At 39.3% G+C, this 16758-nt stretch overlaps 1 protein-coding gene across 1 annotated transcript; it reads left to right on the top strand.

Annotated features, from left to right (window-relative positions):
• Positions 1–5241: 5241 nt before the first annotated feature.
• Positions 5242–10667, top strand: LOC112814900 (olfactory receptor 10R2). Its single transcript, XM_025860660.1, has 4 exons — positions 5242–5321; positions 7107–7154; positions 7895–7946; positions 9744–10667. The coding sequence occupies exons 1-4, from the start codon at positions 5242–5244 to the stop codon at positions 10665–10667; spliced, it is 1104 nt and encodes a 367-aa protein (XP_025716445.1).
• The last annotated feature ends 6091 nt before the right edge of the window (positions 10668–16758 follow it).

Consider the following 16758-nt stretch of genomic DNA (forward strand, 5'->3'; position numbering starts at 1 on the left):
ATTAATTCATTAAAATTAAATTTTAACTATTCAGTGAATTGTATGCCTTTTATGTGCTTTTATTTTATCAATTCTATGCCTATATCCATTTCTTAGAGTTTAGTTATTTTATCTTTCAGCTTGTCATAAGTTTTTATTACGATTTCAGTAACTTTTTATGATCTAATTTATTTGAGAGAGAGAGAGAGAGAGAGAGAAAGAAGCAGAGGGAGAGGGCCAAGCAGACTCCATCCTGAGCCTGGCGTCTGATGTGGGGCTTGATCCCACAACCCTGAGATCATTACCTAATCTGAAACCAAGAGTCAGACACTCAACCGACTCAGCACCCAGGCGCCCCAAAATTTTGATAGTTTTTGAGAAATTTTCCAATTGTTTCTTTTTTAATATCTTTAACTGTGCTTTTGTTGCAAATAAATATTTCACTTTATACAGTCAAATTGTTAGTTATTACTACTCTGAAGAATATGTCATTATCTCTAAGCTTAGTTTCCAATTTTTTTCATTCAGTGGTATATTTTTTCCAAGTGTTTAAATTTCTTGCATTGTATTGACATATCCACAAGATTTTTTAACATTATGTGAGTTGAAGATTCAAATGGGTTTTTCTCTATATCTTGAAGAAGTATTTATTGAGTTGCTATGGTATGTTGGGTTGAGATCATCTCACGTTTGAAGATTTATTGAAATTCTGTGCAATAATACAGGCACAGTGTCTTCTGAGGCATGGCCCTGTGGTAATATCCTTTATTTCTTCTAAGAAAATGACTTCTAAGCCACTTTTATTTTTGGTGGATCATATATGGAATTTAGTGTTCTACAAAATTATTCATTTCATCTAGACTTTCAAAATTCTTTGTAAAATTTGTACAAAATATTCTGACATCTGAAAATTTCTTAGAAATGATTATTTTCTGTGTCATTTTATACTATGTATAATTGTGTTTACTTTTTTTTTTTTGGTTCTTATAGTGGTAGTTTGTTTTGTCTGTTGTCAGAGAACTTAACATACGCGTGAACAGATTCATTCTAGTGTTTTTCCCCCATATCATTGTTTTTAATATTATTTGTATTATTCAACTATTATTTGTATTATTGGTATTTATTTGTATTTTATTTGTATTATTTTTTCTTTGAATTTTCCTTTAATTTGTTGTTCTATTTAACTTACTGATGCTTTCTATGTACTTTCATTTTTTATGTCATATGTATATACATATGTGTTAATTATATATGTATATATAATTAAGCTGTGAAGTTTCCTCTCATCTCCACTTTAAACTTAACCCACATAATCTGCTACATGAAGTGTAATTGATGTTATTTCCTGGAACTTCTTTCATTTTCCTTTGTATTTCCCTTTTGACCCAACAATTATTTCATAGATTTTAAAAATCTCAGGTGAAAAGCCTTTTTTCTTTGTTATTCATTGGATAGTTTCTTATGCTGGAATTGGGAATATTGTTTGTATTCTTACCATTTTGTGACCTTGGTTCAAGTTTTTATTGTGACATAATACACAACCAATATTCATTCTTCATGTGCCTTGAAAAGAACATGTGTACTCTTTCATTAGAATGCAAATTTGAATAAATACCTACCAGATATAGTTCACTATTTTGTTGCTTAGGCCTTCTAAATTCTTAGAGATATTTTTCCTTCTGATCTGTTTGAGCAGAGAGGTTATGAAAGCTACCCATTATTAGTGTGTCTCCTTGTAAACATTTTATAGTTTCTTTCTTATGAAGGTTGCACCTGTGTTTTGGGGGGGGACACAAATTCATATCTATTATAATTTCATTGTGAATTGTAGTTGTTAGCATTAAAAGTGCTTTTTATTTTTTGTTACTGTCTTTTGTTGTTCACTGAATACTCCTGGTCTGAATATTAAGCTGTCAAATATCAAGATTCCTCCCTTGCTTGTTTGGTTTGTGAGTGCTAGGCATGATTTCACATCTCTATATTTTTAGTCTTTCTGCATCATTTCCATCAGTGCCTAGCATTTGCCCTATTTCCAGCCCAAGTGTCTGGACTCACTGGGAGAGGGAGTAAATATGCAATCTGGAAATAGGAGGACGTTTTACCAAAGGAGACGTCTCAGCTAAAACCCTGCCCCAAATTTTTCTCCGTAACCCAAATTTAACTTGTTTATTTGTTTATTGAACAAATACTAATCATGCTCACATTATATTCTAGGAACAAGTATGTTTCCCATGAGTCTGAAACACTTATGCTGCCTCTCCCATTCTAATATTCTGTCCTTTGTTTGAACCTTTCTTCCCCAATTAGAGATGTCAGAAATGAGAATGCAAGATGTACATTTTCCTCCAACCTGAGAATGAAAATTTGGAGTCGTTAGGTAGGGAAACTCAAAGGAGGCCTTTCCATTGATGTTTGTTTTAACAAATGGTGCCCAGAAAACTTTCAGCTTTCTATTAGTCCCAGAGAATTTTAAAGAGGAAACCAACTAATCCCCATGGTGTATTAGAAAAGGCCTTCTGCACCCCAAACCATAAGATACCTAGGAATAAATCTAACCAAAGAGGCAAAGAATCTATACTCAGAAAACTATAAAATACTCATGAAAGAAATTGAGGAAGACGCAAAGAAATGGAAAAACGTTCCATGCTCATGGATTGTGAAGATGTCAATGCTACCTAGAGCAACCTACACATTCAATGCAATCCCTATCAAAATACCATCCACTGTTTTCAAAGAAATGAAACAAATAATCCTAAAATTTGTATGGAACCAGAAAAGATCCTGAATAGCCAGAGGAATGTTGAAAAAGAAAAGCAAAGCTGGCAGCATCACAATTCCGGACTTCCAGCTCTATTACAAAGCAATCATCATCAAGATAGTATGGTACTGGCACAAAAACAGACACATAGATCAATGGAAAAGAACAGAGAGCCCAGAAATGGACCCTCAGCTCCATGTTCAACTAATCTTTGACAAAGCAAGAAAGAATGTCCAATGGAAAAAAGACAGTTTCTTCAACAAATGGTGTTGGGAAAATTGGACAGCCACATGCAGAAGAATGAAACTGGACCATTTCCTTACACCACACACAAAAATAGACTCCAAATGGTTGAAAGACCTCAATGTGAGACAGGAGTCCATCAACATCCTAAAGGAGAACACAGCAGCAACCTCTTCGACCTGAGCCACAGCAACTTCTTCCTAGAAACATCGCCAAAGGCAAGCGAAGCAAGGGCGGAAATGAACTATTGGGATTTCATCAAGATAAAAAGCTTTTGCACAGCAAAAGAAACAGTCAACAAAACCAAGACAACCGACAGAATGGGAGAAGATATTCACAAATGACATTATCAGATAAAGGGCTAGTATCCAAGATCTATAAAGAACTTATTAAACTCAACACCCAAAGAACAAATGATCCAATCAAGAAATGGGCAGAAGACATGAACAGACATTTTTCCAAAGAAGACATCCAAATGGCCAACAGACACATGAAAAAGTGCTCAACATCGCTCGGCATCAGGGAAATCCAAATCAAAACCTCAATGAGATACCACCTCACACCAGTGAGAATGGCTAAAATGAACAAGTCAGGAAACAACAGATGTTGGCAGGGATGTGGAAAAAGGGGAACCCTCCAACACTGTGGGTGGGAATGCAAGCTGGTGCAGCCACTCTGGAAAACAGTATGGAGGTTCCTCAAACAGTTGAAAATAGAGCTACCATACAATCCAGCAATTACACTACTGGGTATTTACCCCAAAGATACAAATGTAGTGATCCGAAGGGGTATGTGCACCCCGATGTTTATAGCAGCAATGTCCACAATAGCCAAACTGTGGAAAGAGCCAAGATGTCCATCGACAGATGAATGGATAAAGAAGAGGTGGTATATATACACAATGGAATATTATGCAGCCATCAAAAGAAATGAGATCTTGCCATTTGCAACGACGTGGATGGAACTGGAGGGTGTTATGCTGAGTGAAATAAGTCAATCAGAGAAAGACATGTATCATATGACCTCACTGATATGAGGAATTCTTAATCTCAGGAACAAACTGAGGGTTGCTGGAGTGGTCGGGGGTGGGAGGGATGGGGTGGCTGGGTGATGGACATTGGGGAAGATATGTGCTACGGTGAGCACTGTGAATTGTGTAAGACTGTTGAATCACAGATCTGTACTTCTGAAACAAATAACGCAACATATTTTAAGAAAAAAGAAAAAGAAGAAGATAGCAGGAGAGGAAGAATGAAGGGGAGTAAGTTAGAGGGGGAGACGAACCAGGAGAGATGATGGACTCTGAAAAACAAACTGAGTTTTCTGGAGGGGAGGAGGGCGGGGGGATGGGTTAGCCTGGTGATGGGTATTGAGGAGGGCACGTTCTGCATGGAGCACTGGGTGTTATGAACAAACAATGAATCAAGGAACGGTACACCAAAACAAATTATGTAATATATGGTGATTAACATAACAATAAAAAATTAAAAGAAAAAAAAGAAGAGGTGGTATATATACACGATGGAATATTATGCAGCCATCAAAAGGAAGGAGATCTTGCCATTTGCAATGACATGGATGGAACTGGAGGGTGTTATGCTGAGTGAAATAAGTCAATCAGAGAAAGACACGTATCATATGACCTCACTGATATGAGGAATTCTTAATCTCAGGAAACAAACTGAGGGTTGCTGGAGTGGTGGGGGTTGGGAGGGATGGGGTGGCTGGGTGATAGACTTTGGGAAGGGTATGAGCTATGTATGGTGAGTGCTGTGAATTGTGTAAGACTGTTGAATCACAGACCTGTACCTCTGAAACAAATAATACATTATATGTTAAAAAAGAAGAAGAAGAAGATAGCAGGAAGGAAAAAATGAATGGGGGAAATCGGAGGGGCAGATGAACCATGAGAGACTATGGACTCTGAGAAACAAACTGAGGGTCCTAGAAGGGAGGGGGGTGGGGGGATGGGCTTGCCTGGTGATGGGTATTAAAGGGGGCACATACTGAATGGAGCACTTGGTGTTATATGCAAACAATGAATCATGGAACACTACATCAAAAACTACTGATGTATGGTGATTAACATAACATAATGAAAAAAAAAAGAAAAGACCTTCTCTTTGACCAACAAATTCTCTTAGTGTATTACCATAGTTCTACTTGCTAATTGGGGAAATTATGGACAAGCATTGGGCACCATGTGGTAATTAACTCCCTATGGAGGAGGGCATCTCAATTACCAACAAGACATTGAGGCCATGCCAATGCAGAAAGGAAAAACACCCTTGATGATGCTTATTGAGGCATTAGCTAAACTGCTCATGGAGAAGAGGCACAGGTGATATTTTCTGTGGAGTCATGTAGACAGTTTCCCTATATTGGTTCAGACAGTTGATGGAAAATGAAAGAAGAACTCTGGTACATTATGACAGGGAAGACAATTTTGGCAAATTTCACCTAGAAAACTTCACAGAGTTTCAAAGAAGTGTCTGAGAATGAAGAGGCCTGCATGTCACCAGGCACTAGCACTCTGATTTGAAGGATTGTAAAATTTTTATTTCTATTTAGGGACTTTGGTTTCCTTATTGAGAAGAATAGTGACAATCAGTCATTTCTTGTATGTCAAAATTTAAATTGTTGAGTTTTCTCATGAGCCAGTAACTTACTTTCCCCCCGTGATCAGTAGTGGGAAATGTGATTAAATGTCAGAAAGGACAACTGGATAGTGGAAGCTGTGGGGGTAGGGATGGAGGTCAGCAAGAAGGCAGGGCCTCAGAATCAGTTTGATTGTTTCATAGGAGGGGTATAGCATTAGATTTAGAAAGAAAGAAAGTGAGGGGCACCTGGGTGTCTCAGTCAGTTAAGCATCTGACTCTTGGTTTTGGCTTAGGTCATGATCTCAAGGTTGTGGTATTGAATCCTGTGTCAGGCTCCACACCTAGCAGAGAGTCTGCTTAAGATTCTCTCTCACTCTATCCCTCTGCCCCTCCCCCCTTTTAATTTAATGAATAAAAATAAAACAGAAAGGAAGAAAATGAAATTTATAGAGAACATGGAATGACAGAGAACATAAGCAGTGAGTGTTCTCACTTAGGAGCACATGGTGGTGCACAGGGAAGCCAGCTGCTGTAAAAAGAACTAATTAGGATCATTATTAATTCATTAATGGACTATCGAATGTATTTATTCATCAAGCACTTATATATCATTAATTTAAATATTGAGTTAAGTTTTGAGGATACATAGGGAATAAGGTATGATCTTTATTCCTGAGGTTTTCAAGTCTACTGGAGAGACAATCAGGAAACCATAATTTGGACATAACAGGCTAGTATTTTGATAAAGACACAGGAAACAATCTTGAAATATACTAAATGTTAAATATAGTAGAAACTGCAAAATCTTCCTGTACAGATTAGGGGAAGTTCAGTAACTGGTGTCTTTAAAAAAAAAAAAAATGTGACCGATGGGTGGGCCCCAGATGAAGGCAAGAGAATATGAGAGACTGAGAATCCCTTCTTCTCTCCCCCTCCCTCTCTCTCTCCCCCCCACACACTCTCCCTCTCCCTCCCCCTCTCTCTGTCTCTCTTTCTTTGCCTCCCCTTCTCCCGCCCTATCTTTTCTCCCTCTCTCTGTGTCTGTCTGTCTGTCTCTCTCTCTCTCTGTGTGTCTGTCTGTCACACATACATTCTCTAAGCATAAAATCTTAAAAGGCAAAACATATATAGAAAACTGTATTTCGGTTAATTCCTGTGTGATGGCAATTTAGAGGAGGAGGCTGTAAAGGTAATTGGGGGTGAAGAACTAGCTGTCTTTTTTAACCAGCTTAAGGAACTGGCCTCACTTACACTGATGAAGTCATTGAGCCAGGTAATGAAAAATTAATTCACTTTTTCTTCTTGTTAAGAAGACAACTGAATAAAAAAAAGACAATTGAATTACCCAATTTTCCTTTTCATTTATCCTCCCTCCTTATTTTCCCAAAGCTTTTCTCTGAATCTGTAGCATCTTCCCTTCCAAGATCTTCTATTCACCAAATATTTTATGTAGCATCCTCAACCAGGTTAAAGAGAGCCAAAGGTTTTTGGTTTTTGTTAATAGGGAATTTATTTTCAAATTTCAGTTGCTTCATAGGTCGCAAGGATGACTCTGAAAAAGTAGATGATGTCTTGTGAGTACTGTGTGGGAGGGTCGCAGAATGGTCGGCCTGTAACATGGCCTTTCTTTCCTTTCCAAACAAACCCCAACCCTCCCTGGATAACAGGTCACTGCTTTTTCTTGGGATGGTCCTATAAAAGAACAGAAGCAAAGGATGGAGACCAGGACACTGGAAAGCTGGAGATAACATCTCAGGAAGAGCATCAGTGGAGACTGTTCCAGTCAAAAGCATGGTGTGTATTCCTTACTTATAAAGTGTAGAGATGGGCAATTCAAAGATACCAAAATAGAAGTGAAAGCTCCTTATTTTAGTCCCATTTTTAAAATTTTACTATACCTTTGTCTAAGTAAAAGAGCAAACAATGATAGAAGTTTTGTTATTTGCAAAGGTCTTTTAAGACTAACAAAATGCTATTTAGGGGCGCCTGGGTGGTTCAGTCATTAAGGGTCTGCCTTCAGCTCAGGTCATGATCCCAGCATCCTGGGATCAAGCCCTGCATCGGGCTCCCTGCTCAGAGGGAAGCCTGCTTCTCCCTCTCCGCTCCCCCTGCTTGGGTTCCCTCTCTCGCTGTGTCTCTGTCTCTGTCAAATAAATAAATAAAATCTTTTTAAAAATAAGACTAACAAAGTGCTATTTAAATTAAAATTTAAGAGTTTAGCTAGTTGAGATAATGGAGAAAACCACATGATAATTGGAAAAGCAGCAATTTTCAGTGATTCTTTTGTCTTTGCATTTAGAGAATGACACTGGAGAGAGGGTTTTTTTTTTTTTTATCCCAAAATGTTAAAGCAGAAGGTTAATATTGTATGTCAAATGAATATTAAGGGAACAAGTTTGGAAAACCCCTGGAATCAAACCTCTTGGGTATTCTGAAATAATTTAGAAGAAACCCTGGGATATGGGTAATTTATTTTTTCTTCAGCAAGCTTTCAAGCACCTGGTGTATACTAGACACTGCTGTATGTCTGGTAATTGACACGTTGTGAAGTCAAAAACATCCGAATAATACTAGTGACAACTAAGATTCTAGCAATTGCTAACAAAACCAAGAGAAAGTGACAATAAAGCACAATTAAGAAGTTATAGGGAGGAGTCAATGTGTAAATGTTACTTTGGGAATTTAAAGAAGTCACATTAAAAGAAAAAGAAACAACAACAACCACAAACATAAAGTATGGATGATTTCTAGATTTAGAAGGTAGGATAAAAAATGACATGGTTGTTCAAAGTTTTTCAACACTAAAGCATACGTGAAGGAATATATAGTGGCAGTTATGCGTGGAAAGTTATATTGGGGAAAAATATGAGACACAGAGTATGATTGCTTTAACTTTGTAGATAATTGTTATTTAGTTTTGTTAATAGGGTTAGGATTTGTCTTGTAAGAAGACTACTCTGAGGCCGCAGTGGAGGATGGTTTAGAGTGGAATGAGATATAATCCAGGGGGTCTGTCTCTCATGCTCTTGGAGTAGTCCAGACAAGAGCTAATTTCTTACAGAAAAGAAGAAATGATCCTAGAAGTATTGCAGAATAAAAATAGATTGTATTTGGAGGATGAGAAAAATCATGTATTTAAATATGTCTCAGAAATTTACAGCTTATATGATGAGGAGGATTTTGAAACTTTTTACTGAGACACAGAACCCTTGTGAAGAAACAGATCTGGGCAAGAGGTGGGAGGGGACAAGAATGTTTTGATTTAAAATATATATAATCTAGCACTAGGGACAATGACTTATCAGAAGCATTAGGGAAAGTACCTGAGCCTCCCTCAAGAATTCACAGACAGATCCTAGGAAAGACGGTCCATCGAGTCTCCAAGTCAGGTATATCAGGGATAAGCCGTGCAACTCAATGGGCAACCAGCAAATGCTGAATCAAACTAAATTCTTCCAACCATAGGTTTTCTGCAAGGGAAGTCAGGCTGACTGTCCTACAAGGGTGTGGAGAGGAATCATAAAACTAGTTCTAAGACAGAAGCAGTAGGTCTAAACCAAATTAACCTTTAATGAATGACTGCCTGGAAATGGGGTAAATGGTTGGTAATGAAAAGGAGCTGTATTCTTCAGAGGCCAGCAACACAAAGACACATCAAGGGTGTTTCCCTAGATGATGAATGTATTAAAAGCAGGTGAGAGGTGGATTCTCAGACATTGGTGCTATTGCTTGTGGAATATACATATTAGCAATGTGGATAAAGCTATGACCATGGAAAATCATAATTAACATAAACTTTTGAATACTAGATCACCAAAGAATTAAGTGGAGAGTACATAAGTCTGCAAGAGTGGAGTGGGGGGTGAAAGGATAGGTTTTATTGAGCAAATACTGTGCCTTCATGTGAACACTTACCCCAGATTCACTGCTAAGATCATTGGCAGAGAAACAGCATTGTGGATACGTATTAATTTAGGATAATTTTTGGTTAATTTATAATCCTTTTTTTCTCTTTCTTTCTAGTTGTTTTTCATTCACACCAGACTGGTGCTGTCTACGTTATGAAGGGTAAGTCTCTCTATTCCACGGTCCCAGAGGTCTCTGGACCTGATCACCCTGGCTTTGTTCTGTGGCGTCCACTCTCCACAGCCAATTCTTCCCAGGTCACTGAGTTCCTCCTTCTGGGTTTCTCCAGCTTCGGTGAATTGCAGCCTGTCCTCTTTGTGCTCTTTCTCTGCCTCTATTTGATCATCCTGAGTGGAAACTTCACCATCATCTCCGTCATCCACCTGGACCGCAGCCTCCACAGACCCATGTACTTCTTTCTTTGTGTCCTTTCAACCTCTGAAGTCTTCTACACAATTGTTATCCTGCCCAAGATGCTTATCAACCTGCTCTCTGCCCTCAAGACACTCTCCTTCATGGGCTGTGCCACCCAGATGTTCTTCTTCCTCGGCTTTGCTGTCACCAATTGCCTGCTTCTGGGAGTTATGGGTTATGACCGCTACGCTGCCATCTGCCAGCCCTTGCGCTACCCCATTCTCATGAACTGGAGGGTGTGTGGACAGCTGGCAGCAAGTTGTATTGTTAGTGGCTTCCTAATATCTCTGGTGGGAACAACTTTGGTCTTCAGCCTCCCTTTCTGTGGCTCCAACAAGGTCAACCACTACTTCTGTGACATTTCACCAGTTATCCGACTTGCCTGTGCTGAAACCTACGTCAATGAACTGGTCATCTTCATCTGTGGTGTTCTGGTGCTTGTTGTGCCCTTGATATTCATCTGTATCTCATATGGCTTCATTGTCCACACCATCCTGAAGATCCCATCTGCTGAGGGCAAGCGGAAAGCCTTCTCCACCTGTGCCTCCCACCTCACTGTGGTCATTGTCCACTATGGCTGTGCTTCCTCTGTCTACCTGCGGCCCTCAGCCAAATACTCATCAGGCAAAGACAGGCTGGTGACAGTGACCTACACTATCATCACCCCCCTGTTGAACCCAATGGTATACAGCCTTAGGAACAAAGATGTACAGCTGGCCATTCGGAAAATGATTGGGAAGACTGGGATTTCTCTTAAGACTTTATAGTTAAAACATTTTCAACAGTACACACACATTTGGGTCAAATGTGTCACTACGTGTTTAACTCATAACAGTTTCTGGTAGTATCTGTCTGTATAAGTGTGTGACCTTAGACAAGTTGTTTGATGCTGCAGGGTCTAAATGTTCTCTTATTAGAGCAGGCATGATAATATGATCCTTTCAAGGCTGTTGTAAAGATTAAAGGAGATAGCACAGTGTCTGTCACAAAGGTTAGCTCTCTTCCTCCTCCTCCTCCTTGCCTCCTTATGATTTACAGTTCTAAAAAGGCTCTTAAAAACCTTTATCTCTTGCTCTATCTTTGGCTTGTTTGTCCCAAAACCCTGATGGTACTCTTTGTTTAAGATTATGTCCAAGTTAAAAGGAGGTGCTCAAGTCTGAAGGTGGCTTAGATGTGAGGGCGTGACATGGTGGGGAAATCATTTACTGCACTAGAAATTAGAAGGTTTCAACCCGACACTGGTTAAGTCATGACTTTAAGAAAGTCACAATTGTTCTCTGAATCTGAATTTTAAAATATGGAAAATAAAGATAGTATAATTTTTCTTTTCTAATTCACAGGGTTTTTGTTTGTATCTAATGGATCAGATGAAAGAAAGCACATGTAAAATGTACAACTGCACAGGGTGTAAGCTCATATTAATTAAGGCTTTGAGCATCTTTGCAAGGACGTTTTATTTCTTCCAATTCTCTGAAAATGATATTTCTGGGTGCCTTTTCTGACTACCTCTTTGAACCGCTTGTTACGTAACACAGAAGATATGCTACATAAATGAGTGGAAAAAATAATCCACCATCCAGTCCCCAGAAGAAGGCTGGAGGAGAGGTCTCCATGGCATTCCACACTGAATCCGTTAAGGAGAGGGAGCTACCCAGTTTCGAAGTTGTCATCAGACTCCGTACTTTGAGAGAGAAGGACTCTGGTGGTCATCTTGCCCCACATGTCCCCTATCCAGAAGGTCCTTCCTTAGTACCGCCGAGGGAACCCATACATCGCTGACCTGTTGCTTTCCCTTTGTTGTAGCAGATACTCACCTTTCTATGATTTTCACACTCTCTGTCTCTCATGTCATACACTGACTCCACTCTTGGCTCACAGATGTTTGAGGTGGTTATGACAATTGGGACTTTTCCTATTACCTACATGACCTGAATTTCAGACACTCTGTCTTCTTGCGTACGGCCCTCTGGACATGCTAGAGCATATCAATATTTTCTTTGAAGCATAATGAATGAAAGTGAAGTTCATATTTCACATACAACTCCATTTCCAGGTGAAATGTAACGGCATTCTCTCTTGTTAAGTTTATTTAGATTTTCAAATTAAAGTAGTATAATCGTCAGTAATGTTCTTATATTTAAAAATTATTACCTCTATTTCTATTTTTGTTTCCCATTTTTTAGGTTTTGGATTAAGTCTTTTTATATTATTTTCATTCTTAGTCATTAAATAATTAAGACATTTAAAGCACTACATATCTCTGTAAGCATGGCATGGGCTATCTCCATTAATCCATTCTGTTCTTTTTTATTTCCTTCCTAACATGTTTGCAATTGTCATTTATTGCCCATATATTTTTTAGGAACAAGTATTCGTTTATTTATAATAGATATTTCCTTGCTAATATTTAAATAACTTCTGTTATTTATTTATATTTTGTGTGTGCATGTTAGTGACAAAATGTGACTAGTACAAGTCCTATTTTTAGAATTCATTGCATTTTAATTTTTTTCCAAAGTTTTCTCTTTGAAATATTTTATTTAGATTAAAATAGTATCATATGATGAATATCATCTTAATTTTTTAATTAATTCATTTTAGTATGAGAGATCATGATTTGTTTTGCGTGTACATGTCATGGTTTCATTTGCTCATTTCAAATACTTCACAATTATATTTCTAGCAATACTGACTTATGAATTTTGTTATGAAATCTATTTTTTAAATGCTAAAAAACTTTTTGGGATTTCACACATATATTTTCTTCCAAAACCCACTAAAATAATAAACACAAAAGCACTCATCAAGAAGCAAACAGGAGAGGATAATACACAGGAAGGATAAAAAAAAGTTATAGAGGCAAAAAAAAAAAATGATTCTAGGCAGAAGGGACAAAGCTGAAAGGTAGGAAACCTGCACGAAGTGGGAAACCCACCAAAAGCAAACTGGGTCCCAGCACAGAACTTGCGTCTGGACATCCTCCTCACTCTCAAACCTCCCCAGTACTGTGGAAAAGAGCAAGATTGGTTAATGTCTCAGGAAGGAGGGCAGCTTCTCAATCAGTGCTGCTCAGAGCACCGGCAGGACAGATTTCTTTTCTTTGCCCATTTCATCACAATACTTTGGTAAAACACAATAAAAATGCTAAGTGAAATAAGTCAGTCAGAGAAAGACAAATACCATATGATCTCACTCATATATGGAATTTAAGAAAGAAAACAGATGAACATATGGGAAGGGGGAAAAGAGAAAAAAGGAGAGAGGGTAACAAGCCATAAGAGACTCCTAACGACAGAGAACAAACTGAGGGCTGATGGAGGGGAGGTGGGTGGGGGATGGGCTAGAGGGGGGAGAGGCATTAAGGAGGGCACCCGTTGTGATGAGCACTGGGTGTTGTATGTAAGTGATGAATCACTGGGTTCTACTCCAGAAACCAAAATTGCACTACCTAAAATTTAAATTAAAAAAATAAATAAATAAAGTATTAGAGAAATGAAGGGAAAAGAACACCTGAGAGAGATCCAGTACAAAAGGTGTGTGTGCACTGATGGGATGTCTCAGTAATGTCACATGCTGTAACAGCTGCTCGCTACGTTGCATGTCATATCCATCTCATCACAAGTTGATAACAAAGAGCTCAGAGACCAGACTGCAGACTCTCGTCTGACAGGGTTGCTTTCTATTTCTTCCACGCCAGGGTAAGCCTGGGGGTTTCCTTTCCAGAGCAGGTGGCACAGCAGGGGCTGTGCTTGAAGCAGGGGTGAGCGTGAGCATGAGCGTGCCTGTCGCCGGCTTCTCCCCACCTCGGCTCCCAGAAGGTGACAGCCTCTCTTAAGTCCCTTAGGAAAGAGGACGATCTCTTTCTGCCAGAGGTGACTGGAATTTAGGAGTAACCTCAACAAAATGAGTGACTTTGCTCTGCCTGGCTCTCCTCCTACAGGGAGCCCACCAGTCTTAGGGACACCCACACACAGCTTCTAGCAAGTTTTCCAGTGCCACGGTCTGCAATGTATTTGAGCATCCAAGGCTTGCCAGACATTTGAAGAAGAACACGGAGGTCAAGACATAAGAGCAAAATATGTTCAGAGGAAATATAAAAATGCAGAGAACAGAAAATATTATTGTTGATACCTTCATATAAAACATATTGCATTCATGCAAGAACCGTCTATCATGTTCACTTTAGCGAAGCGAAACACCGAGAGGAAAGCATACAAACATGACTGGCACAGCAAAGAACTTTCACAGAGAGAACCTAAATAGCTCAAAACCTGGAATATCACTAACATCTCATTACTCTCTCTGCTTTGCTACAACAGAAACAGCTCTGGTGGTTTCTCATGTCATGTCTCGTGCTCGGCTGGCTTCAAACTTCACAAGGATAGAAATCTAGAGGATGCATGCTCCAGAATTATTTTCAGCCTTTCTCTAGTTCTCCCTCTTTCGTATCTGCTTTTCCTGTTGATGGCCTTATGCATTATGTTTATACGGGCATATGCTCTCTCAAGTTCAGACTTCATTTATGAAATGTTTTTTGTTCATTTCTAGTTGCTTCCTGAGCTATCCCTTTGCTTTCCAAGACTTCCCTTCCTCTGATCACTCATAACTGAACTCTTTTAAATTCTGATCTTTGCTAGTATTTTGCACATTCTATTATTTCTTTAATTCCTTTCAGCTTATTCTGAAATATTAGGTAGGGGTTTCCATCTGTTTCATGGATGAATCTTCCCGGCTCTTGCAAGGTGAGCTCTCCAGGAAGCCCACTCTGAGAGGGCGTGGCATGTAGGATGTTTATTAGTAAATGCATGGGATTCACACCTGTGGGTGGCCATCCTGGGCAGAAAAGATGGTCATGCTGAAAGGACTCCCATCCCGGAGGCAGTGTCAGCCTCCTAGGGGGGAGTTCTGTAGAACAATGACTATTCAGAGGGACCCTGTGTTGGGCCAAGATGGCCAGAACTTTATGAACCCACATCAGTCAATGATTGGGTGTGGGTCGCTGTGGGAGAGACTGCTACATAGGACGAGCTGTCTGTGTTGCTAACGAAACGCCTGGAGAGGTGGACAGCTGAAGCCTCCCGACCCATAGCCCGGCCCCCACTGGGGCAGTAAGCCTTTATGTGGAGGAGAATCTGCATCTGGATTGTCACTATACAGGCACACTGCTAATTCCAACAGGGGTGTTGTTCCACTGGATTTTCCCTTGTAATAACTTTGTGGGCGATCTGAGTGTGATCTTTGTCTGAGTTCATCTGTGTGAGACTGGTTTTCCTGCACTCTCAGAGGGGAGGCTGGACCCCCTTCATACCACTAGCCTTGTAGCGGGAGGTCCTCTTGTGCTGCCACCAGAAATTATCCAACCATTAATGGAGACCATAAATTTTCCCTGTTTTGGATGATGTTCTCAAGTTGGCCAATTGATTTTTAGGTTCTTACCCTTGACAGTTGTTTTTTCTTTTTGTTCTCATGATATGAGGACTATCAGAAAAAAAAAATCAGGGTGCCTGGGTGGCTCAGTTGGTTAAGCGACTGCCTTCGGCTCAGGTCATGATCCTGGAGTCCCAGGATCGAGTCCCGCATCAGGCTCCCTGCCCAGCGAGGAGCCTGCTTCTCCCTCTAACCCTCCCCCTTCTCATGTACTCTCTGTCTCTCTCTCTCTCTCTCTCTCTCATTCTCACTCTCTCAAAAAATAAATAAATAAATCTTTAAAAAAAAATCAGTCTTTTCCTCTGCTTTCTCTTTCACAATTTTTAATACCATATTTTGAGTTTCTTGAGTATATTTTGTTGATTCGATTCTTAAAAATGTGGCCATGGGGATCTTAACTTCCCTTTTTCATTCACTTTTCCCTTATTTTTAAATTGAGAAATAATTGACATAAATAAAATTCAAGTATTTTAAGTGTAAGTTATTTATGAGTTTTTGCAAATACATTCACCTACTTAACCACCACAGCAATCAAGAAATAAAACAGTTCTATCACCCTAAATATTATTCCATGCCACTTTCCAGCTGGCTTCCTGCCTTGAGACAACACAGTATTGATTTCTCTTTTTTTCTGGCCTTATTGAGATATACTGGCATATAGCATTGTGTGAGATAACAGTGTGTAACGTAACCATGATACATGCGTATATCGTGAAGTGATCACCGCAGTCAGGTCAGCTCACACCTCCATCTCCTCACAAATTACCTTTTCTGTGTGTGTGTGGTGAGAACATTTAAGATCTACTCTCTCAGCCACTTTCAAGTATATAACACAACAGTGTTGTTAACTAAGGTCATCATGCTGTACCTTAGACCCCAGAACTTACTCATCTTATAACTACAAGTGTGTGTCCTTTGACCAACATCTGCCATGCTCCTCACCCTCCTCCCCTGACAACTACATTCTACTCTCTGTGATTATGAGTTCAGCTTTCTGAGACTCCACATATAAGTGAGGTCATACAGTACTTATCTGTCTCTGTCTGACTTATTTTGTTAAGCATAATGTCCTCAAGTTCCATCCACGTGGCAGGATTTCCTTCTTTTTTATTGCCGAAAAAAAAAAATCTCATGGCATTCTGTTCTTTCATAGCTGTGTGGGTTTCTCTTGTATAAATATGCAAAATATACTTACCCATTTATCTGTTTATAGACATTTGGGTTGTTGCTTCTTATTGGCTATTATGAATAAACCTGCCATGAACATATTTTGCAAAAGTCTTTTGTGGACCTTTGCTTTTATTCCTCTCTGTTATGTCTGGGTAGATATATATTTAATTCTATAAGATGCTGTTCAGTTTTTCAAACAGTGTGTGCCACATGATACTCCCACCAGTTGCTTAATATTCTTTCCAACTTTTGGTATGGTCA

Source organism: Callorhinus ursinus, unplaced genomic scaffold (genome assembly GCF_003265705.2).
Source record: "Callorhinus ursinus isolate GAN/ISIS: 27379988/994484 unplaced genomic scaffold, GSC_fseal_2.0 scaffold88, whole genome shotgun sequence".
Taxonomy (NCBI): domain Eukaryota; kingdom Metazoa; phylum Chordata; class Mammalia; order Carnivora; family Otariidae; genus Callorhinus; species Callorhinus ursinus.

Bases quoted from the DNA above. Each gene is read 5' to 3' on its own strand.
- LOC112814900 (XM_025860660.1), top strand. From the start codon at position 5,242: ATGCCAATGCAGAAAGGAAAAACACCCTTGATGATGCTTATTGAGGCA. The intron at 5,322-7,106 runs GTGATATTTTCT...TTCAAATTTCAG, and splicing joins CTCATGGAGAAGAGGCACAG to TTGCTTCATAGGTCGCAAGG. The intron at 7,155-7,894 runs GTGAGTACTGTG...ATGACACTGGAG, and splicing joins GAAAAAGTAGATGATGTCTT to AGAGGGTTTTTTTTTTTTTT.